At 51.7% G+C, this 22,432-nt stretch overlaps 1 protein-coding gene across 1 annotated transcript; it reads left to right on the forward strand.

Annotated features, from left to right (window-relative positions):
• The first annotated feature begins 370 nt into the window (after window positions 1–370).
• On the forward strand, window positions 371–21,417 carry Csrp1 (cysteine and glycine rich protein 1). Its single transcript, XM_041649176.1, has 6 exons — window positions 371–519; window positions 10,515–10,627; window positions 14,975–15,143; window positions 16,375–16,504; window positions 19,620–19,713; window positions 20,180–21,417. Exons 2-6 carry the CDS (start codon window positions 10,516–10,518, stop codon window positions 20,254–20,256), a joined length of 582 nt encoding a protein of 193 aa, XP_041505110.1. The 5' UTR covers window positions 371–519; window position 10,515; the 3' UTR covers window positions 20,257–21,417.
• Window positions 21,418–22,432: the final 1,015 nt, after the last annotated feature.

The raw sequence follows: 22,432 nt of genomic DNA on the forward strand, positions 1-22,432 counted from the left end.
CACCACACCCGGGTGGCACATTATCCTTTTATAGATGAACCTGAAATCAGCTGTCTGGGGGAAGTCAGTCACTGGATGAAGTAGGACCACACTGCTTGTCTTACTCTGGTGTGCCGTCAGGACACGAAAATTTAAGGACCCTTGCTCTCTTCCCTAGGGGGTCCCAAGTTTATCTCTGGTCTGAACTCTCAGGTTACATCTCTGCTTTCCCACGTGACAAGCAGATCAGGAACCTGTAAACCCCGGCCTCCGCCCCCAAGTAAAACCTTTTCCCCAGAGACCGCCACAGCTAGGGCTCCGGCCACGCCCGGGCTCCGGGCTTTGGGGGGGAGGGGACAGCTTCCCGGTGCTTTGCGCTGTGACATCAGCCCCGTTGTAGTGCAGTGTGCAAAACTTACGCCTGGTTGGCGTGGGGCGGGAAACGCCTTCCGGAGGGGGGAAACAAAACGGGCGCGCCGTCCGTAGCCAGCCACGGCTTCCCGGAGTGCTGTCACGAGTGTGCCTCCCAGCAACTGCCAGGTGAGTGCGCACCCGCATCGCTTGCCTCGGGTCCCCGCTGCTGCCGGCTACCCGAGTGCCTGGAATGCACCCTGCACCTATTGGTCTTTCGCGTCCCGCCGCAGCCCTGTCGCTTGCAAGCAAAGTTTGTAGAAAAAGTGACACCAGGAGGGAGGTGATAAGATGTGGACGTAGTTAGCCCGGCAGTGCTTCCCTTTCCTGAAAACCCTGAACCTCTTCCCCATTCCGGGACTTCCAGAGCAGCTGGTTTTCGCTTGCCCTAGGCCCAGGGTGACCTGGCTCCCCCGCCGCCCCCGCCGCCCCCCACCGCCTGCAGGTCCCGCAGAACAATCGGGGATTCTGTGGGCCACTAACACTCATTGTAAGGCTGAGGGATGAGGACATCCGTGCCAACCCTTCCCTCACTCTTTTCCCGGGAGAAAGTGCCCGTGAATGGGAGGGAGCAGCATCTGGCTTGGTGGCCTTCGAGCACAGGTATGGATTTTCTCATTCCTGAAAGAGCCAGATGGAAGCAGACACCTTGCACCTCCCTGCCCAAGTCTTGGTGCTGGGTGAGGACTGGATGCTGAGATCGCAAAGAGCCAACAGTGACTGTTTCTTGAAAGCTGGGGACAAGAAAGGGCTCCAGAGAGTGAGCAACATTTAAGCGAGTTGGCAGTGCCACCCAACAAGCTGTTAGCAGGCAGGTGTTTCATCCAAGAGGCACAGGCCTGGCTAAATTCTGCACGTTTCTGCTGCTGTACTGCTGTGATCCATCAGAGCAGAGGTCTAGACTGTGAGCAATTACATGAAGTCAGAGCCATCCCACCCACTTCCTGCTTCTTGGGTGAATGAATGGACAGCCCCTCCCCACACTGAGAGAGCACTGCACTCAGTTACCATCATAGAACGTGCAGGGTGTCCACTTGCCTTTGGTGAACACTTAGCATGAGAAGCACTCTAGAATCTCGGTGACAGTGTATCCGAAAGGCAAACTAACCAAGTTTTGACTTGGATTTGACAGTACACAAATGAACTTGGACAAGTGACAGCTCGGTTTCCTTCTGGGCCAGTATTTGGAGAATATCACACACACATACACACACACACACACACACACACACACACACACACACACATGCACCCATGCACACTGTCTGTAACACCCTGATCTCCTCTTGCTTCAGAGTTCCTTGCAGAAGCTCTGTTGAGATAGGTTGGGGATTTCTTCAGGACTGGGTGCTAAAGCTTCCTCCATGCTTCTGCTTCTCTCCCCGGCTCTCTACTTAGGAGCCCAGGCTACTTTGTTGGGGAGAGGCTTGCCTAGCCTGCGTTTACCGTTCCTTGGAGGATCCAGCTGGCACTACACAGAAACCCTTTACCTTGTCAAGGATATCCGGGGCGGGACAGACAGACAGGGAAGGAAGTTTATCCTGCAGAGGGTGTGGTGTTGGCCTGAGGTGCTGGAGGGGACTACTGTCCCCGAGGCTGAGGGCTTAGGGAGGGTCTCCATCTCTGTGACTACCCTGCTAAGAAAATGTGGTCTGTCCTAGTGTCAGCCATCTTGGCCCAGGTGTTCTAGCGTCAGTCAGTTCTTACTGGGTCTGAGTTACAGGCTGGGAGGGCAGTGTTTGCACTTGACTTTTGGTAAGTCAACACTGGGTGATTGAAGCTGGCTACGGGAGCACTGTCTGTAATCCTAGCACTTGGGAGATGATGGCAGGGGGATCACAAGTTAGGGGCCAGCCTGGGCTACTTATTGGAGCTCTATCTCAAAAAACAAAAAAATCAGTCAACTGTCAACCAATAAGTGACTGAATGGAATATGTGTAGTCGTGGATCTATCACCAACTGGCTCTTCCTGACAGGAGTGGTCACAAGTTTTTATTCCCTGCGGGTCTCCTGGTGGAGAAAGGAATTTAGTTGCGAATTAGTTGGGCTCCAGAGGTTTAGTTCTGCAAGCAGAGCTCACTGGACAAAGGTGACTTGTTAAAAGCCTGAAGGAGGCTTGCATTAAGCCCCAAGAGATGCTAGTGGCAGAGTCCCCCTTCCCTTTTCAGCTCTTTGGCATCATGCAGGCACATTGGCAAATGCTCAGAGGCACCAAACTGGTTGTCTTTCCTTAAGAGTACAGCATGCAAGTGCCTGTGCCTGCTGCTTGCTGGCCGGAGCTAGATCCCTCACCTGGGCTGTCTTGGATGTTGTTGGATGTTGTTCATCGGGAAGGAGCTGATGCTGGCTATTTCTGCAGAGGGGAAGGTTCAGCAGTGATAGAGACTATCCCAAGATTGCAGCTGGTCTCCCAAGGAGCTGCTGCTCAAACACAGGCCGACCGCTCCAGCAGCCACTGCTTTTCTTTGCTCCCTCACGGTTCCTCATCCCAGGAACCGTGGGGGTCATTGGTTGTATAAGACAGCTACTTAAAAGCAGACAGGGCTTCAGTGACTGCGGCATGGAAGGGGACGTGGTTAAAATGGCTGACTTCTAGGTTTTCACTCTGCTGGTTGGCTGAGGGCACAGGGAGCCCTGCCAGTCATTTCCCAGATGTACTTTCATCCCACCTACTATAGATCTGTGTATTGGAGTCATGTTTTCAGGAAAGAAAAAAAAAGAGGCAGCCAGAGTGGGGAGCCCCCCTCCCCACCAAGAGCTGCTGCCTGAGGAATGAGAAGTAGCAGCTTGAGTCCCAACAGGAGCCTTGCCTGCTGTTTCCCCTCGTCAGAATTTTATATGGTAATGACGTGGCTTGGACTACGCACCTCCCCAGGAATTTGCCTGACGTCAGTGTAGAGTAATTCCCATGTATGGTAAAGCGTGTAAATACGAGGCAGCCAGTGTCTCCAGACTCTGGTATTTCCAGTGCTTCCCTAAGTCAAGCTGGCTGAGTCTGAGGAAGAAATAGAAGGCTCACGGCTGGAATGCAGCCCAGCAGACAAGGAGGTTCCCACCCCAGGGGGTCTGGGTATTCTGCAGACAGGGAGGCATGGGCTAGATCTTCCTGAGAGAGGTCAGCTGCCAGCAATATGTTTGTAAGGCCTACGTGATCATTTGTTTTCCTCTTTTAAAAATTAATCAAAAGCATTCAGACCTCTCTGTTCAACACACTGTCTCCACTCTCAACATCACTCCAGACAAAAGTAAATTCGATTTGATCATACCATAATTATAAGGTTTCCTGTACTCATTATGAAATACTTAAGGAAGTCTGTGGCTGGATGTAGCTCAGCAGTAGAGTATGCACCTCGTCATGGGTCCCTGTTTCCATCTGCACATATGGCAGTCAGATTTCTGAACTCCAAGGGTAGAGAGCAGGGTGGGGGTACACAGAATGGGGGGAACTTGAACTCTCAGTTATAGTCATGTCCTGGGGGACCTGGGTAAGGCAGCTCAGTGAGGGTTGACCGACTTCTCAGAGGTGAACTCTATGCAAAGGTCTAATGAAATCACTTTTGGAGGGACCCATAAAGCTGAGACTGAGCTCAGTTTTTAGATGTCCCCTTTCTACCAGGGACCTTTGTCTTCAAGGTAGGTCTGCTCCTTGGGTGCTCAGGTGTCACCTCTAAGATGCAGGCTCTGTGGGTTCTGAACTTGCCCCACCTTCCCTCTGGTTCTGTCCCTGGCTGTTCTCTAGGCTTGGGGACATGGAAGAGACAGCTGCGGGCTGGAAAGAATAACAATACTCTTGTCTACCTGGCAGGTTCCAAAGAGCTCAAAGAACTTCTAGCAGCTCATTTTGACCCAGAAAAAATAAACACCTAACAGGTCTCTACCCGACTAAGAAGGTGGGGACATGTGCCTTGAGCCTGTCACAATCACTCTTTTGCTGGAGGGAACAAGGGATTAAGGAGTCAGAGAGATGGGGTTTTTCCATTGGAGAAAGACGTGAGGTGACTTGTCAAGTGTTTGATGAGGGAGGCCCTTCATCTGGGCATAGGTGGCTGGCAGGCTTAGAGCCCAGGTGATACTTCTGACCTGAAATATGACCAGCTGAATCTCTCACCTGTGTTGATGTACCCCATGCCCACCCCTTCCTCTACTGCTATAAGGGTCACCATCTTGCAGCCTTTCACGACTGAATCTCTGATTAGCTGGGAATGGGAGCAGTAGACGTGAGTGAACTGTGTCTAAAGAGGACAGTCATTGCCTTCCAGCCTCTAGTTAGCTCTAAGGATCTTGACATTTAAAGTAAGTAGCTGATGGGGAATGCTCCGCCACTTAACAGAAAATTCAGATTTTATTCTCTGTTGAGATTATCAAGATAGTTAAGTAGGTCAAACAGAACAGAGACTACAGTCCCAAAGGAAACGAGACTCTCTGAATGAACCCACTGTGGATAATACGATTATAGAAGACAGTAGTGAGTTGTTGTTTTCAGATAGTCTTGTGAAGCCCTAAGATGTCCTAGAACATGGTAGCAAGGCCAGGCTGGTCTGGATCTCAACAGTAATCCTCCTGACCTCTACTTCCCAAGTGCTTCCCATGTGCTCCTTTGCCCAGCAGCAGTGATTGGTTCGCCCAGAGCCACAGACCAGAAAGTCTGATGTAAGACACAGGTCCCTGCCTTCTCTGCTGGGAGTCGCAGGAACTGGGAACTGGGGAACTAAACTCCTCGGAAAGAGCTGGTCCCTGACTCATTAGCTGGGCGAGCAGACAGCTCAGGGGTTCCTGATTTTTATTTGACCTGTTGCTTCTCAAGTCTTGCTTCTTCCAGATGTGGATCAGCAGGGAAGGAAGGGAGGAAGGAAGGGAGGGAGGGAAGGGAAGTCGGCCATCTGGCTCCACATCTGGCCTAAGTTGTAGATGGCAACCAGAGGCATGCCCTCTGTAATACGCTATTCCTTTTGCACATTCTTATCCAATCATCATAATATGGGGAGTGCTCCATTTTGGGGCTAAACAAATGAAGTTGAGAGCAAAAAATGCCCACTAGGCCAGGAAGAGGTACCCTGCGCTATTTAACTCCAGCTCCAGTTTCCTAAGCGCTAGGGACAGCTTCCCACAGATCTTCGGTCCCCCAGAACTGGAAGGCGATTGAGAATGAACCTCACATCCCTCTAAGCCCTCAGCAGTCTAAGAAACAGCCTTCCTTTTAAGGCAATCTAGCTTCCCCACACAGGCGGAATTTGGCTGTTGACAAGAAGAGGCTGGGCAGAAAGGAGGAGGTGGGTGAGGGGCCTACATCACCTCCCACTGGAAGGAGGTGGCCACAGATCCCTCCAGCTGGGACTCTTCACACTCAGGGTCCCCTGAGGGGTCCCCATCTGGGCAGAGAGTGTAGAGCATGCTTCCTGACTAGGCATTGTTTCTCCTTTCCTTCTTGAAGCCTGGGGTTCCAACCAGGTTCCCAGTCAAGGAATGACCCAGCCAAGGGACACCCTGAGCCAACCTCATGCACTGACAGGTCCTTGGCTTTCGGGCTTTCACCCCTTTCCCCGCCCATGGTCCTGGTTCCCTGGAGCCCTGCTGGATACAGCCCCTGACTCAGAGCCAGGGAGAACAAGGGGACGTCTGTATGGAGCTGTGGGTCTTCCCCAGAGGGAGAAGGGCTTTATGTCTGAACAAAACACTGCCTGGAACGGCTTCCCACCACGTGGCTAAGAGACTGTGCCTCCCTTAGGGGTGTCCCTAGGGACGTGAGCATGTCTGCCCTCTACGGCTTTAGGGGGTTACACAGGAAGGAGACCCTATCATGTCTACCCCAATATGCAGCCACCCTTAAACATGTTCACCTCACAGCCTGATGACTGGGGTCCCAGAGGACAGAAATGCTTGGGCCTCTCTTAGAATCCAGATCCCCCTCCTACAGCTGTGGTGATAGAAGCAGGTTTCCCAACTGCTCTGAACCTGGTTTTCCTTATCCGAAAACTGGGCCCCTAGTCTATTCCTCAGAGGAGAGCTGCCTGAACAGAACTTGTGGTCCCAGAGCCAGGAAGGAGGGGAGATGACTGACAATTAGTGACTTATGTGCTCTTCTTGCTGAATTGCCCTTCCCTTGCATGGGTTCGCAGCCCAGTCCTGGTTCAGCAAGTGCAGTTAAGGCCTGGAGTCCTCAGGACAGAAAGGGGTGGAAGGGGTGATGAGATGTTGGGATGGGGAGTGCCCGGGGAAGGTAGAGAATCTTCTTGCAGGATGTGTGAGCCCATGGAGCTGAGGTCAGTCCTGGACCCTGATGAAGGAAAGTGGGTGTGTGCAACAGGAAATAGTCTCCCCAGATCTTCTCTGGGGACACAGTGCACCCAGCCTCCCCCATACCCCCAGCCTCTCCTCAGTCCTCTGGGACTGCGCTCCCAGCCTCTGCCCCCAGCCTCTCCTCAGTCCTCTGGGACAGCGCTCCCAGCCTCTGCCCCCAGCCTCTCCTTCATTCCAGCTCTTCACAAAGGCATGGTCTGAGGTTTTCTTCACGTTAGGTTGAACTGGGGACTCAGAGGGTTGAACAAGGGCGAAACTGACAGCTTCGGTCTATGAGGCGAGAGGAACCAGCTCCGGCCAAGCTGAGATCTGCAAGGCCATGGGCAGTGTTCTGATGTCTGGTGTCAGGGGCATCTTTGGTTTCTGTTGTCAGGGGCTGTTCTGTAAGGAAGCTGGAAGCTGCTGGGTGGGGATGGGGTAGAAAATGTCAGGACCTCTCTGAATACCAGTGATGTGACTGTCAAGTGGCTTAAACAATGGAGAGAGTTGGTTGTTTGTGTAACTAGCACTCAGAAGCACCCTGAGCTATAGATTTGGCTTAAACTGGTTGTTTAAAGCCGTCATTCAAGACTCAGTTTACTTAATCTCTCAGTTCTTGGACTCACTTGCCCCTTGCTCGTGTCTCTTAGGGTGGTGGTGAAGGGCACTTACTCCCAAGACGCTCTCTCAGAAGACAGGATCTCTTTCTCTTCCAGAGCCCCCAGGAATTCTTCTCTCTCTGGTCTCACGCATAACTAAGCAATAACTTTGGCTGACTGGGTTTGGCTCAGGTTGCATGTCATGGCTGAACATGGACCTAGTGACTGCAACAGATGTATTCTTCCAGGGGTGGTCATGGGTGCAAGGCAGCCAGGCAGGTGGAGGAGCTGGGTGAGGTGCCAGGGGAACCTAAAGGGCACGGTATACAGCACTGCCGTGAGTGAGTTAGCCATGGGGAGCAGATGGGACACAACTTGGGAAAAGTGAGGAGCCCCACCTTTGCTCATTTTCAAACATGGAGCGTGGTGGTGTCACCACCAGCAAAACGCAGAAGTCAGGAAAAACAGTCCAAAGGGGGCTGTGAGTTCAGATGGTTCGTTTGCAGATGGAGGCACCCATGTATGGGCCTACAGAGGCTCATCCGAAATTAGCTGAGGCTAGACCAGGAAGAAAGGCAGGGCCTCAGGTATGTGGGAGTCTCTGTAAGGAAGGGACAATAGATAGGGAAGAATATAGGAGACTGGGACTAGATGGAACCCCAACATTTAGGAGAAGGGGGTGAAAAATATATCTCTCTCTTCTGCTCCAACAAAACTTTGCTCCTTTCGATGTGGTGGTGTTTTGTCTCCCCAACCAGAGAGTCAGCATCACCAGCACCATTCCTACTTAGGTGGGTGTCTCAGCCTGTGCGCATTTACCGGGTCCCACTTCTAGGTCCCAGGTGCTTCAGAGGACCTGGACTCACCTGGAGCCTTAAGTTCTCTCATTACTCAACTGCTCACTGGACACCATGTGTGTGCCTGTGTGTCAGTTACTCAGGGTGTGGGGACACCACGTGTGTGCCTGTGTGTCAGTTACTCAGGGTGTGGGGACACCACGTGTGTGCCTGTGTGTCAGTTACTCAGGGTGTGGGGACACCACGTGTGTGCCTGTGTGTCAGTTACTCAGGGTGTGGGGACACCACGTGTGTGCCTGTGTGTCAGTTACTCAGGGTGTGGGGACACCACGTGTGTGCCTGTGTATCAGTTACTCAGGGTGTGGGGACACCACGTGTGTGCCTGTGTGTCAGTTACTCAGGGTGTGGGGACACCACGTGTGTGCCTGTGTGTCAGTTACTCAGGGTGTGGGGACACCATGTGTGTGCCTGTGTATCAGTTATGCAGGGTGTGGAGACTCCTTGTGTGTGCCTGTGTGTCAGTTACTCGGGGTGTGGGGACACCACGTGTGTGCCTGTGTGTCAGTTACTCGGGGTGTGGGGACACCACGTGTGTGCCTGTGTGTCAGTTACACAGGATGTGTGGACACCACGTGTGTGCCTGTGTGTCAGTTACTCAGGGTGTGTGGACACCACGTGTGTGCCTGTGTGTCAGTTACTCAGGGTGTGGGGACACCATGTGTGTGCCTGTGTGTCAGTTATGCAGGGCATGGGGACTCCATGACACAGATTTGGGGGTACGTTTTCATTAGTCTTCCCCAGATCTTGAACATCAAACTCCTGTGTCTCCCATCCTTTTCCTTCCCTAGCACCCTGTGTCCATGCACAAAGCCCTCAGCTTCCCTCATCCCCATGTATGTCCCCCCATGACAGCCTTGAAGAGCCTGTATTCCTTCCAGAGCCCTCTGTCAAAGGAGCTACCGGTGTCGTCTGCTCCTTCCATGGCTTATTTGTTGGGTGACAGGAAGGAAGCAGATCATCAGCTGAAGAACGTCGATGTCCTCCTTATCCCTGCCTCATGTACCCCTGTGTCCCTGGCAAGTTCTATCAGCTGTTCCACAGTCTCGGGCTTCTGTTATACCAGTCACGGAGGACTCACTGTGTGCTGGGCCCTTGGCAACCCACACTCCTCTAGTCCCCAGAAATAGTCTATGAAAGAACTTTTGTTTTCAGCCCCATTTTCAAGGTGCAGAAACCAAGGTCTGTGAAGTCCAAGCCCCTTGTCCAGGGCCACACAGCAAGTCAGTGGCAGGATCAAAACTGGACTGAATAGTCTGGTATATGGACCACAGCTCAGAACCAACACCTGAACATCTCCACGTTGGCCCAGCCTGCCTGGAATCACTGTCGGAGTCCTAGGCTGGGTCAATGCCTTTCCTAATTCCAGTGCTCTTCAGGCAGAGGCATTGCTGCCAATCTGACATCATAGCGCTAGGGGACAGTGCCCCGTGTGCCAGTCTCTTGTGTTTTAAACCCTTTTGTTTATTTTAGTTTTCTCTTGTTGAGACACAGTCTCATGTAGCCCAGACTAGCTTCAAACCCACCCTCTATCTGAAGCTGGCTTTGCATTTATGATCTTCTAGCCTCCATCTCTATCTAGAGTGCTGGGGCTAACAGCTCTTCTGCCACATCTAGCTTGTTTTTTTTGTTTGTTTGTTTGTTTGTTTTTTCATTACGTGGCTCAGGCTGGCTTCGAATTCATCTCAGCCTTTTTTACATGTTGGCATCTCAAGCATGGATCACCATACCCAACTCAACCCTTTGCCCATCACCTATGTTACATACAAGAGAATGCATATGCCTATGTGTGTGGTTCAAAGGGTAGCTATTCCAAAGGAGGCTTCCGTGGGTCAGGAGGAAGAGCACTGCCTAGTGCTTTTGCACTCCCCAGGGACCTCACCCTGTCCCTTCCACTGCTAGAACTGATGACTCTGGGACAATGGATTGTGCTGTCCCTTCTCTCGCCTATCTGGGGTACTTTCCTTCCCATATGCTCTTCCCTTGATAATATGAGTTTTCCCTACTCATGAACTGTGCACTGCTTTAAGATTTACAAACCCCGCTTGATCTGTCCCTCAGGTGTCGTTCTTTGTAATGAGTCCTGGTGACACCTGCCACCGGCTAGCTGGCTTGCACTGCTCCTGCATGTTCTTTGTGAACCTTGTCTCTTGTGATCTTGTTGTATAGGGTGCCAAGCATAGGGCCAACACACAGCAGCTCCCCCGGGAAACAGGATGAGGTAGGAGAAACGGACCCTCCCACATACATACATTTGCCAGTAGTGACTGGAGCCGGTCTTAAGAACAAATCAGCAGTGAGCTCCCAGGACTGACCATCCCCTAGGAGGCCTCCCTGCCCTGGGGAGTCTGTTTTCCTCTCCATGCCTCATTCTTATATTTGTGTTCTTTTCCAGAATGCCAAACTGGGGAGGTGGCAAGCGATGTGGGGTGTGCCAGAAGACGGTGTACTTTGCCGAGGAGGTCCAGTGTGAGGGCAACAGCTTCCATAAATCCTGCTTCCTATGCAGTGAGTACCACCAAGGCCCGCTGTTGCCACCAGGAACCTGGAGAGGCTTGTCCCGTCCCCCCCACCGCAAGCTGGGCCTGTCGACACCCCAGGGAACTGGTCCCTAGGGATGTAAACAGCTTGACATTTGGCTGAAGCGCAGCTGGGGAGGGGAACACTTAAGGGCCTCTTTGTTCCCTTTCAGAAGCTGTTTTCCAAGGGGTGAACCGGCCAGTGCTGGTGGGGTGGCAGGGGTGTGTGGGGGTGGGGTGGGACAGGGCTGAGAGCCAAGCTGGAAGGGCTCACTCAGGGAAACTTTCCACTCTCTTTGTTCCTGCCACTGTCCTAGCATTGCTGAGAAAGACAGTGTCACCCCAAAGTCGCACTAATCTTCAGATCACCCCTTGTTAGGTAAGAGAGGCCACAACCCTAAGGTCAAAGAGAGGAGGACGTTAACCCTCTCCCTTGCCTCTTCTCAGCAGAGTGTGTCCCCTGGTTTCCACTCCCGCTCCCCTTGTACCTGGGTCCGGTGATGTGTACTGAAAGTGGCGACTAGGAGAAACCCTCCTCGATTCCTAAATGATTGCTCTTTGTGGTCAGAGCAGAAGTGTGCGTTAAAGAGAGAACCAACCCTAGCAGCTGTTTCCTGGGAGACAGGCCCCGGGTGGCAGACAGTACCCGTGTCTTAGTTATCTGATTAGGGCAGGGATTGCAATTTCCTTTCTATTGTTTGTGAGATGGTAGACAGGTTCAATGCTGCATAGGGTTAACTGTGAGAACCGAAAGGAAAGAGTTGGTAAAGCAAAGAAAGCACGTCAAGAAGTGTGTGTGTTCAGTAAACACACAAACTCCCACACGGTCATTGATAAGAGCTCCATAGGAAGACGGTGGAATACTCAGGAGAGATCACGGCAGTTGGCGGCCCAGCCCTCCTGAGAGCTACAGGAAATGAAGGCCACTACCTCCCGCTCCATGAGATCAGTCAGGAGTTCTGCACTGCTTTGCTTCTCCCCACCCTGTGGCTTGATCTGGAGTGGGATCCAGCTGGCTCATGTGTTACATGTTTACCTGATGCCAGCCTGAGGCCACCCAGCACAGGGCGGCAGGGTCCTCACACTGCCCAGCAGTCCCGGAGTGCCAGTCCCTGGGCTCACGTGATAAATGAGGAGATGACAAGCTTTTGTGGAGCTCTGCTGGCTTCCAGCCTGCTGAGGAGGCTGTTGACAGCCGCAGCTGGTCCACAGCAGCTCATCATGTAAGGGCTTTTTTAAGGTTTCTTTTTTTTCCTTCCAGAGGGACTGAGAGACAGCTTGGTGCCAGCTGGGAAGGGGGTCTGGACGTCAGAGTCTGCAAGGCCCCTCTCTGCTCTCCAGTGTTGCTTGATCACTGACTGAAAGGGACCAGCTATAGCTGTGTTCAGAACTCTGGCTCAAGTCCTGATGTGGAGGACTAACTTCTGGTCAGGCGTGGATGGAGGTCAGGAATTCAGGGGGTGGTCCAGGAAGGAAGGAGCAGGGCCTGGGGCAGGGTGTGTGTGAGGGGGCGTCAGGGATTAGAAGCAATGGCAGAAAATGAGGCTAGGGAGGGCCTGCTTTGCAGCTGTCACTCTAGACTCTAGAGTCTAGGCCATGGTTGTGTGTCACTGGCATCTTGGGCCTGTACAGTTCCCAGGTGTCAGTTCCAGCTGACTAGGAACCCTGTGCTGTCTAGGTATGCTGGGCTGTTATCCCCACCGTCTTACTCCTAGTACCCCTGAACAGCACGGCCTATGTTAGGATCTCACTAGAGATTTGGTCAGAAAGGGGAGGAGCATAGGTCCCCTTCCAGTCAAATGGTTGACTGAAATTCATAGTATTTATGGTGACCCATAGAATCAAAGGGCTTTTTCTCCTCAGGGGGTCTATTAATTCTAGTCCTTGGCTGTGCATCAACTCAGTTTGTCACTGTATACACGCTTCTGGAGGTCTAGGATCGGTATGAAGAAGCCGGGATGACACAATAGGAAAGATAAGAGAGACCACATCTTCCTGGGTTTGGCCTGAGGTAGAGGCCTGCAGTAAGCCTGCCCTCTTTTCCACTCTGCCCCCTCAATGCAGTAGAGAAGCCTCTTTCCACTAGATGTCAAGTGAGTGATAGACACAGCTTGAGTTCAAGTCCGGTGAGAGCCTCCTCTGAAGTGGTATGCCCAACCGTGAGCTCCTTTCTGGGGTGAGCTGGCTGAGCAGCCATTCTGTGGACAAGAAAGTCCTGTTTGTCTTAGCTCTGCGCTGGTAGACACTGGGATGGAAGTCTGCTGGTGGGCCCTAAGCTGTCCCCCAGAGTCTGGGCACGAGGGAAACTTGGAGAAGCCTCAGACACTCTCTGATCCCCAGGCTGAGTCAGTTTTCACTTTCTGCCTCTCTAGAGGAGCCCTAGCCTGGCGGCAAACCAGGACTGGAAATCAGAGCTGGGATCTAACTTGGCCTTGCTTCTGGAAGACTCTGTGACCCTGAGTGGGTTTATTGTAGGTTTTCGTTTTCCTTCCAGAGGCAGAGCCGTGCTCCATCTTTGGGTGTGGTGGGTGGGTGCCTCTTTTCCATATTCCCAAAGAGCATCACACGGCCCCAAGGAGCCAGGTAGCATAGGGAAACAGTTTCTGAACGAATTCACTGACTGATCTAGGGTTTTTGTTTTGCTTAACCTGATTTAGTGGACATTTATTTAGGCCTTCCTTGAATGAAGGATATATTCAAAATTTCCCTTGACCAAGCTTTTGTGAGAGACCCCACAAGTGAGCTGAGTCCCCTACTGTTATCCTTGGGTGGAGCTGGAGGCTATGATGGAGTTACAGTGGGCAGGACTGTACCACTGAGAAAACCAAAGAAGAAAGGAGCAGGTGGTCTTGACCAGTGTGCCAGGGAGCCACCTACAGGGTGTGGGCTTGTAGGCCCAAGTGTCTCCAGAGTCAAGTTCCTCATCCTTTGCTGGAGTGTAGCCACAAAAGGCCTTCTCTTCTGGGCTCTTATCTCTGTTTTCTTCCTTCCCTCCCAAGTTTGGAATTCCCAGTTCAAAGTAGGTCTAAGGGAAGCAGTTCCCTGCGAGGCTGGTTCCTGACTTCCCGCCCTAGAAGGGAATGTTGGAGTCTTGGCCTGTTGATCTCTGCCTTAGTGTTCTTCCCAGAGCCAAGCCCCAGGGGAGGAGCTGGGAGGCTCCATATTTGGGTGCCTGAGAGTGCTGGAATGAGGTAGGGATCTCAAGTGCTGGACAGGAGGGTCCTTATTTAGACTGGAGTCCCCAACCTGGGCCTCAGAGAGAACTGGAGCAGTGTTGGACCTTTAAAAGCAGGAGAATGGCAAGTCGTAACGAATGGTCACTTCCGTGGTGTTGGCAGACTTCTGGCTTCACAGGAGGTGTTTTAGGTATTTAGGATTCAGTCCAGTTGGGCAGACTCAATTCGAGGTGGGAAGATGGAGCAGGTGCTCCCTTGCCCCTGGTACGTCCTGTGTGCAAGGCTAGAAAGAGTGGCTGACATTTATTAAGAACCCTGGTGCACAGGGTGCTGAGCTAGTATGTCATAGCTAAGATCTCCCTTGATTGTCCTAACTTCCTTTTAGGGCAGACGTGTTTATCCACACTCATAAAGAGGACGCTGAGCCTGGAAAGGCAAAACCGTTTGTCCCAGCCACCCAGATGGAATGGGGAGCTGGGATCTGAGTCCAGACTCTCCCCTTGAATGCTGGGTATCTGGCACAGCTCATCGTGAGAGCAACAGAAGGGTGTAGGAGGCTTGAAGTTTCTCTAGTGCACTGCATCCTGCCTCTCCTACCCTGTGACCCAGGCCATTCTTCCACTGGGTGCAGCCCCTCTTCTCAGTGCCTTCTAAGACTGAAAACTACAGATCGAGTTCTGGGTATCATGACTTAGATCTCATCTCACAACCCACCATGCTGGGTGTCTGATCCTTGTTTCATTTCTCTTCCGGGTGCATCGCTTCACCTGCGGACCTGCTCCTGTTATAGTGACACACCCAGATGTGTTTTTTTAATGCCCCTGCCGGAGGCAGGAAAACCCTGCTCTCCTCCATGCCCTTCTGTTTCCTTTCTGATTGGGACTCACGATCTCTGTATTAGGCAGAATGTAAAACTGCGGCCTACAGTCTGCCTAGGCTGTGGCTTCTGAACCTTGGGGTGTAGTGAGACTTGGATAGGTACTAGGGTATAGAGGTCTGAGAGAAGCACCCCTAGATTCATGGAAGTCAGGCCCTGACCACCTAGAGTCGCGTATTCCTGGAAGCCAGCCCCTTCTCACCCCGCTGGTCTCCTTTTTTGCATAAGGCTCCCGGGAGGCCCCTGAGAGTTACATCTTACCATTCCCCTATCTCCTCCCCAGTGGTCTGCAAGAAGAATCTGGACAGCACCACTGTGGCCGTGCATGGAGAAGAGATCTATTGCAAGTCTTGTTATGGCAAGAAGTATGGGCCAAAAGGCTATGGCTTCGGGCAGGGTGCAGGAACCCTGAGTATGGACAAGGGGGAGTCTCTGGGCATCAAGCATGAGGAGTGAGTACAAGATCTCTCTACCTTTTCTTGAGTTCTCACCCTGTTCCTGAAATGGACACCAATGAACCACTTTTGGCTAAGCAGTGAGAAGTCTGGGAAACTGTTGATTTAAAAGAGAGAGCTGTGTGTGGTGGTCCATGCTTGTCCTCCTAGAGAGGAGGCTGAACCTGGAAGATCTTGAGTTCAAGGTCAACCTGAGCTACAAATAATGACTCTCAGAAACAAACAAACCAAAAGCCAGGCAGGGGAGCAATGGCTCAGTGGCACATAAACTCAGTTTAACCTCTAGTACCCATGTAAAAGTTGGGTACTGGCAGTGTGCTCTTATAGCCCCATTGTTGAGGAAGTGGAGACAGGGGGATACCTGGGACTTGCTGGTCAGCTGTTATAGCCAAATCATTGAGAGACCTGTCTCAAAAGATAAGTGATGAAAAAGGAGACCTAATGTTGGCCTCTGGCCTTCACATGTATGAACACACATATGCAAGTTCATTACATGGACACACTCATGAACATATACACAAGTACACATACACACACACATACATGCACACCAAAATCAAACAGAAAAGATGAACAAATAATAAAATGAAAATAAACGAAAGGAAGTCACACAGCCGCTCTCTTTGTGGGGCAGCTGAGCATCAACTTGAGACAGTCATCCTAGAGCCGGAAGGGGCCCCAAGAGTCATATAGTTCAATTTCTTCATTTTATAATTGAAAGCACAGAGGAGTGTCAGAGCCCCGCCACCCTTCACCCCTGCTAAGGGGAAGTAGTTTCCTTCCCTGGGACTTGCCTCAGGGTGTCACTGGGTCTCCCAACCCTCACCCTCAGCCATCTCTTGCCTCTGAGCTGCTGAGTGGCTGGTGGCCTGGCCATTGTCTTAGGAATGGGGAAGTGGATGGGACGATGAAGAGTTACCAAATCTGAGCCAAGGTCTTTGCCCTAATGGGGCCTGTCAGCAGACTTCTCCTGGAAAGAATCTAATAATAGACCAGCTGCAGAAATGAGGGGCTGAGGGGGGATTCTTAACAAACGATGTGTTAAATGATTCTAGGGCCTTTAAGTAGGTGATGAGGAAAATGTGTTGTTTTGATATTATGCTGAGCTTTGGGATTTCAGAGGCCATGGTGGCTTTAGCTCTGGTGTCCCTGTCCCTGGCAAGAGGCATGAGGGTTTTGCCCCTGCGGTATCATTCATCTTACTACACGTACGTACTTCTGCTTGTAGGGCCCCTGGACATAGGCCTACCACCAACCCCAATGCATCCAAGTTTGCCCAGAAGATTGGTGGCTCTGAGCGCTGTCCCCGATGCAGCCAGGCGGTCTATGCTGCCGAGAAAGTGATTGGTGCCGGCAAGGTAAGATGCTCCCGGGCTGGCGTAAGGAAGGCAAAAAGGAGGGGTGCTTCTGAATTAGAGCTTTACAATTGATGATTCCAGCTCTTCTTAGGGCAGCAGCCCTAGCACGGAACTTTGCTTCCTTCCAGAAACTGAGTATCCTTGTCCCTGTGGGTTGCTTGTTCCAGACCCCAGGGGGCCCTCACCTAACTGTATTGTCCTCAGTGTGGCAGATTGGCCAGTTTGTAGGGCATCGCTAAGATGTGTACCCAGGGTTCCGGGATCTGGTACTCTAGAGCTGAGGGCTAGAGCCTAAGAATATAGATGGGCACTGAAGGGCCCCCCCGAAGATTACACGGCTGGGTTTTCTAAGAGGGCGTCTCTTTTGAAGAAGAGTCATAGCTTTAATCAGATTTTAGGAGTTTTGGTTCCAGAAATATTTACAAATCGTCTTGGAATATACATTTGATTTCGTGGGATGTGTTCTGCCAGAAACTCACCCTTTAACCCTGAGGACAGAGATTCTCCTGGTAGGGCCTACTAACCTACAGGAAGTTTTTTTCCACACCATTTATAATTGCCATGACTACCGTCCCAATGGTATTCTGATAGTCAGGAGTGCCCAATGAGAATCACCCTAGCCAACCAACTGTCCGAACAGCCCAGCAATCATTTCCATGATGTGCAGGTCTTGGTAAGAAAGAGCAGGAGAGCCCTGAGGGTTTGCAGTCTTAGACTAACAGTTAGCAGATCACGGCACATGGCCCTCAAGCAGTGTGGCCGGAGAAGGCTTCTGTGAGGCCTGGGCTGGACAAGCGATTTAACCGTGGTCACACAGCAAACCAATAGATCCATAATGCCCAGAGCCCATGGCTAACTCTTTTTGGTTTTGGCCATGACTTTGACTGCTCTTTGATCTTGAAGAATGGGGTTCGGGAGTGATGGAGTAGGAACTAACACGTGGGTCAAATCTGGACCATGGTAGCCCCTTCATTGCTGCTGAGATTATCTCCATCACACACAGACCAAGAAAATGAGAGCCAGAGGAATGAATGACCTGCCCATATCATCTAGCTAGGAAGAGAGCCAGGAGCTCAGCCAGGTTTGCCTGATTCTGAAGCCCTGGCTCTTACTACTGTTGACTTTTCTATGGGTCACTTAACCCCTTTGGAAACATTTCCACACTTGCAAAGACAGGAAGGGTTGTTAGTGCCACTAGGGCCATGAACTGCCTGGGCCCTAGGTAACCTGCTTGAATCGTGGTTTTACCATTTACTCCTGTGCACTGGGACCAGTTCAGCCTTCCTAAGCAATAAGTACGCATAATGTGGGCCAAGGAGTGATGGTCCCTGACAAACAAAATGGTTCGAAGAGTACATGAGGTTATACTTGTCTAACGGGCAAAGCTGTGGCTTAAATGTCATGAAAGCAGGAATCAGTCATGGCCACACATGCCTGTAATCCCAGACTGAACCCCCAAAAGGAAGGAAAAAAGAGGAGACATTACTATCACAAGTCAGTTTCCCCCCTTTGCCCATGGGAATAGGAAATTACTAAAGAAACACCCAGGAATCCTTATTTCCATGGCATAGGGTAAAGTTAAGATTGTGTTGAAGAAGGGGCAGTGATGTACTGGAGAGATGGCTCAGTGGTTTAGAGCATTGGCTGCTCTTTCAGAGGTCATGAGTTCTATTCCCAGCAGCTGTATAGTGGTTCACAGCCATCTATAATGGGATCTGATGCCCTCTTCTGGCCTGCAAGTGTACCTGCAGGTAGAGCACCACATACATAAAATAATAAACATTTTTAAAAAATACAGATTGTACTGAGGAGTAGAATAAGAACATTTTGAGTTCAAAGGAAAACGGAGGAAGAAACCCCCTTAAGAAGCATTAAGGAGCCAAAAGGACCTTTCAGTGTTGTGTGAATGAGAAGAGATACTGAGCTTATATTGAGGGTGGCTGAAAGGATGGAAACTCCGGGTGACAGCCTGTGTACAAAGAGGTTTGCACAGAGCACCGAGGAGAATTAAGCTCCTTCGTCCACCCGACTCAGCTCCCGGAGGATCACTGCTGCTGTCTCTTGGGTGAGGTCCAGTGACCAGGAGATCTGCTTGTCTTACCCTCCAGCCTGGCTGTTGGTGGTTATGCTGAGGAAGTCACTATCCTTCATAGCATTGTTTGCTGTCCCAACTGAATGCTACCAGTCTCCTCTGTGTACACAGCACCTCAGCTTGTTCAGCTGCTGCTGCTGGGAGCTGGTTGTTGAGCTGTGTTGTTGATGCTGTGTTGCCGCGCGCGCGCGCGCGCGCGCGCGCGTGCGTGCGTGTGTGTGTGTGTGTGTGTGTGTGTGTGTACACCGCATACAAACTTGAGTCCTTCCTCTCTTGGGAAGCTCTTTGCCCCTGTGGTGCCTTAAGTCACCTCTTGGAACCACAAAGGGCCTTCTGTGGCCCTTTTCTGTGACAGACTTATTCTCCTTTCAAAAATCATACAAATTTGATTCAGGGCTTCTTCCGTGCCTGGCCCCATGTGAGCACTGGCCCTGGGGAAGTCATTCAACTCTGGCAGCTGGCTAGCTAAGGGAATAAGAACCCACTACGCTCTGAGAGCCGAACCGAGGCACTGAGTTCTAGAACTTCAGAGGCTGCGCTGGTCCAGTGATAAACACCCATTCTGCGGCTGTGCCCCAGCCATTTCCACATTAAATCCTCACCTCTACTCTGCAAGATAAACAGAGAGGTCTCCCGGGGAGGACATCTGGGCAGCCAATCAAGTCACATGTGGCAGTGCCAAGACAAAGCCAGAGCCTTTCCAGTTTTACAGGCAAAATGGTGTGGAGAAGGCTTGCTTGGAAGCCTGCGGGGGTTGCAGCTACCCGAGTGGGCTGTGACCCCTTCCACGGTTGGTGCAGCTGGAACTACCAAGCAGCGAGCCATTGTAACACTTCTTGGTGGCATGCTACTAGGGTGTGCTTGGTCCCTGGTCTGTTTCCTCTGTGTCTGGGCCACATTTTCCTAGCCACTCCCTTACTCCTGCCCGACTTGTAAAATATCTGCCCACTATGGCAAGCTATTGGACTATAGTGGACTGACTAAGTCACTTCCATGATGTTAACTGTTTTCTTTCTTTCCTAGTCCTGGCATAAGTCCTGCTTCCGCTGTGCCAAATGTGGCAAAGGCCTTGAGTCGACCACCCTGGCGGACAAGGATGGGGAGATTTACTGCAAAGGTAGGTACTTCCACCTCTCTCTGAAGAGGGGAAGGCTGGAGGAGGCAGGAGACCAAGTGCCTGTGATGTCACTAACTAAACGAACCAGCTCCTTGCCATCCGTTCCAAGAGCCAGAGCATCCCCTTCATGACACTGATGGTGAAACCAGACCAGAGGGAGAATGCGACTTGGCCAGAGTCAGAAGGAACATAGGGCAGGGACAAAGGTCATAGGACAAAGGTCATAGGACATAGGCCTAGGATCCTAATACCTACCTGTCCAGTGTTTTTTACAGCAGATGATTCATTCCATCTTTGCAATGATGGGGAAATGGGTCCTCACTGTTGAGGCTAGGAGTCCAATAGGGATGGGGACGTGGACATTGGTGGACTGTCCTTCTCGAGACTAGGCACAAGGAGTGGCAGGAGGAGCTGCTATGGGGACAGGAACCCCTTCTTTACCCCTTCTCTTCTTTTCTCTCCGCAGGATGCTATGCTAAAAACTTTGGGCCCAAAGGTTTTGGCTTTGGACAAGGAGCTGGTGCCTTGGTCCACTCAGAGTGAGCCTCCGCTGCCTGTGTACCCTGCCTAGTCCTATGCTTTTTGTCATCAGTCCCTGCCCAGAAGCCTTGGACACCTCCAAGATTCTCTCTCTCACTCAGCCCTGGCACACAGCACTAATGTTGGACTTGGGTATCTGGCTTCTTTTGGTTTAGGGGTCTGCCTGAGCTCCTACCCCACTAAGGGCTTCCTTCTGCCTGGCATTTGATACCACCACCTTTAGGAGACATCTGTCACCCCTTTAGAGAGAACAGGTTCCTCTTCCTACACTTCACCCCCACAGACCAAATGTCCACCCTCTCCTGGCCAGGACACCTGAACCCACATCTTTGGAGCCCAGAGGAGCTAAGCAGCAGACCTGGCGGGAGGGAGGCAGGACCAGGATTGGTCTGGGGAAGGCAAAAGTTTATTGGATTCTGAGAGAGTCTCATCTAGGAAGGAAGCTGAGCTTCTTAGTGCCCTTCAGAATAAACCTGAGGCTTCTCAGTTAGGGGAGTCCCCTTGGGAGGCAGAGATGTGCAGACAAGGTTGTGGACCACAGGAAGGAGCTCTTTCTTTGGGCTCTTGCCTTCAAAAGTGGAATGGGTATTATCCCACTTGGGAATGGAGAAGCACCCAGGTCAGAGGACCCCACAGTCTGGAGGTTGCCTGACTCCCTTAGGCATCAAGTTCCCTGTTTAATGGGGAAGGGGAGAGCCTAATGAAATACTTTGAACACGCATTCACATTTATCATGGAATATAAGAGAATGGTCAGCTCTGGTCCTAACTCTGGGTCTGGTGGCTGGGATGGACAGTGTCTCTCTGTGCCAGCACAGCCCAGGGTAGTGCTTTGTTCTTGCCACTCCTAATAGTTCCTCTAATGTGGAGGGAGACGGAGGTAGCGTGCCTTCTTGCAACACCCTCTCCCTCTGCCTCCAGTCCTCACTCCTCTTCAACTCAGACCCAGACCCCGCCTCTTCCATCCCACCCTTCTCTTAGGGACCTTCACTAGCTTCCAGGCCCCAAGGTCAGGTACAGAGGGAGGAAGGGGAAGGGCTGGGCCTTGATGCTCCCAGAGACTGAAGGGACAACACTGTGTGCAGGCATTTGCTGCAGGAGCTGTAGGCACGGGCTGTGCAGAAGCTGATTTCTCATCTGGTCAATAAAGCAGTTTAGAACAGAACTCTGATGTCCATCTTCTGGCTGTGGGGCCCTGCCACACCTTGGATCCAGGTCAGGAATCAGAGGAGAACAATTACAGCAAGGCCTGGTGGAAATGGATCAGAGAGGATTCACTCAAAAGAGCTTCCTAAGGTCTGCTTACTTTGTAGTACCCGTTCTAAGGGAACCGAACAACCGAACGCCACTGCCTTGCCTTGATTGCCCTCCACCCCACCTCAGGCCATGGGAATTTTGTGGACTTGGCTTTTGAGAGGCTCAGTGAGGGCCCAGCAATGTGCTCAGCACTTCAACTTGGAAAGCCCCTTGTAAAGAGAAACTTGGCCAGAGGAACTTTCTGTGTCAACTCCAGAAATCTCACTTCCTCCGGGAAGAGTTGGGGTGCGAGGGGGGTGCACAGCTGGCGGTCTGCTTCCCTGTTAGGGACCGGGCTTGGGAAGTAGGCTTGTCTGAAGGGTTGCAGAGCTGCTTATCTTAGGCGCACCTGCCATACCTCACAGCCATCTTCCGTGTCGGTCCATGAAATTGAACTCACACTAACTTTTCCAAAATAACGAGTAGAATTTAAACAGTAGGTGCTTTTGCTTGTATTAGCAGGCCAGCAATGCTCCTCGCGGGACCTACACCAGTGGAGCAGAGGATAGGAAAGTGCAAAGGAACACAGGTCCAACACCTGGAGGTCAAAGATTGACAGCTCTCAAACAGGGGTCAATACATACTGGAGGTTCTCAGGGAGGTTTGTGCCCAGAGGACAATGGTTCATTCTATAAATACAAATGGGTCCTGCTCCCCTGGGCGGGGCCCACAGGACTACCAGGATGGGCAACTTTGGGGTCCAAAGGTGGAGACCGGTTGCCCTCTGCTGGCTGCACGGGCGCATCTTCTCAGCCCAGCACGTTACCATCAGGCAGGGCCTGGTACTCGTTCTTGCTCCTATAGCCACGCAGTGCCGAAGGGGTAACACGAACTCTGAGATAAAGCCCGGGTACCATAGGAAGGCTGTAATGCATAGGCAGCCA

Source organism: Microtus oregoni, unplaced genomic scaffold (assembly GCF_018167655.1).
Source record: "Microtus oregoni isolate MIOR12 unplaced genomic scaffold, Mior012 000003F_ref0000135, whole genome shotgun sequence".
Taxonomy (NCBI): domain Eukaryota; kingdom Metazoa; phylum Chordata; class Mammalia; order Rodentia; family Cricetidae; genus Microtus; species Microtus oregoni.

Excerpts from the sequence above, each read along its gene's own strand:
- Csrp1 (XM_041649176.1), top strand. The coding sequence starts at position 10,516 with ATGCCAAACTGGGGAGGTGGCAAGCGATGTGGGGTGTGCCAGAAGACG. Across the intron at positions 16,505-19,619 it reads AAGTGATTGGTGCCGGCAAG|TCCTGGCATAAGTCCTGCTT; the intron begins GTAAGATGCTCC and ends TTTCTTTCCTAG. Across the intron at positions 19,714-20,179 it reads TGGGGAGATTTACTGCAAAG|GATGCTATGCTAAAAACTTT; the intron begins GTAGGTACTTCC and ends TTCTCTCCGCAG.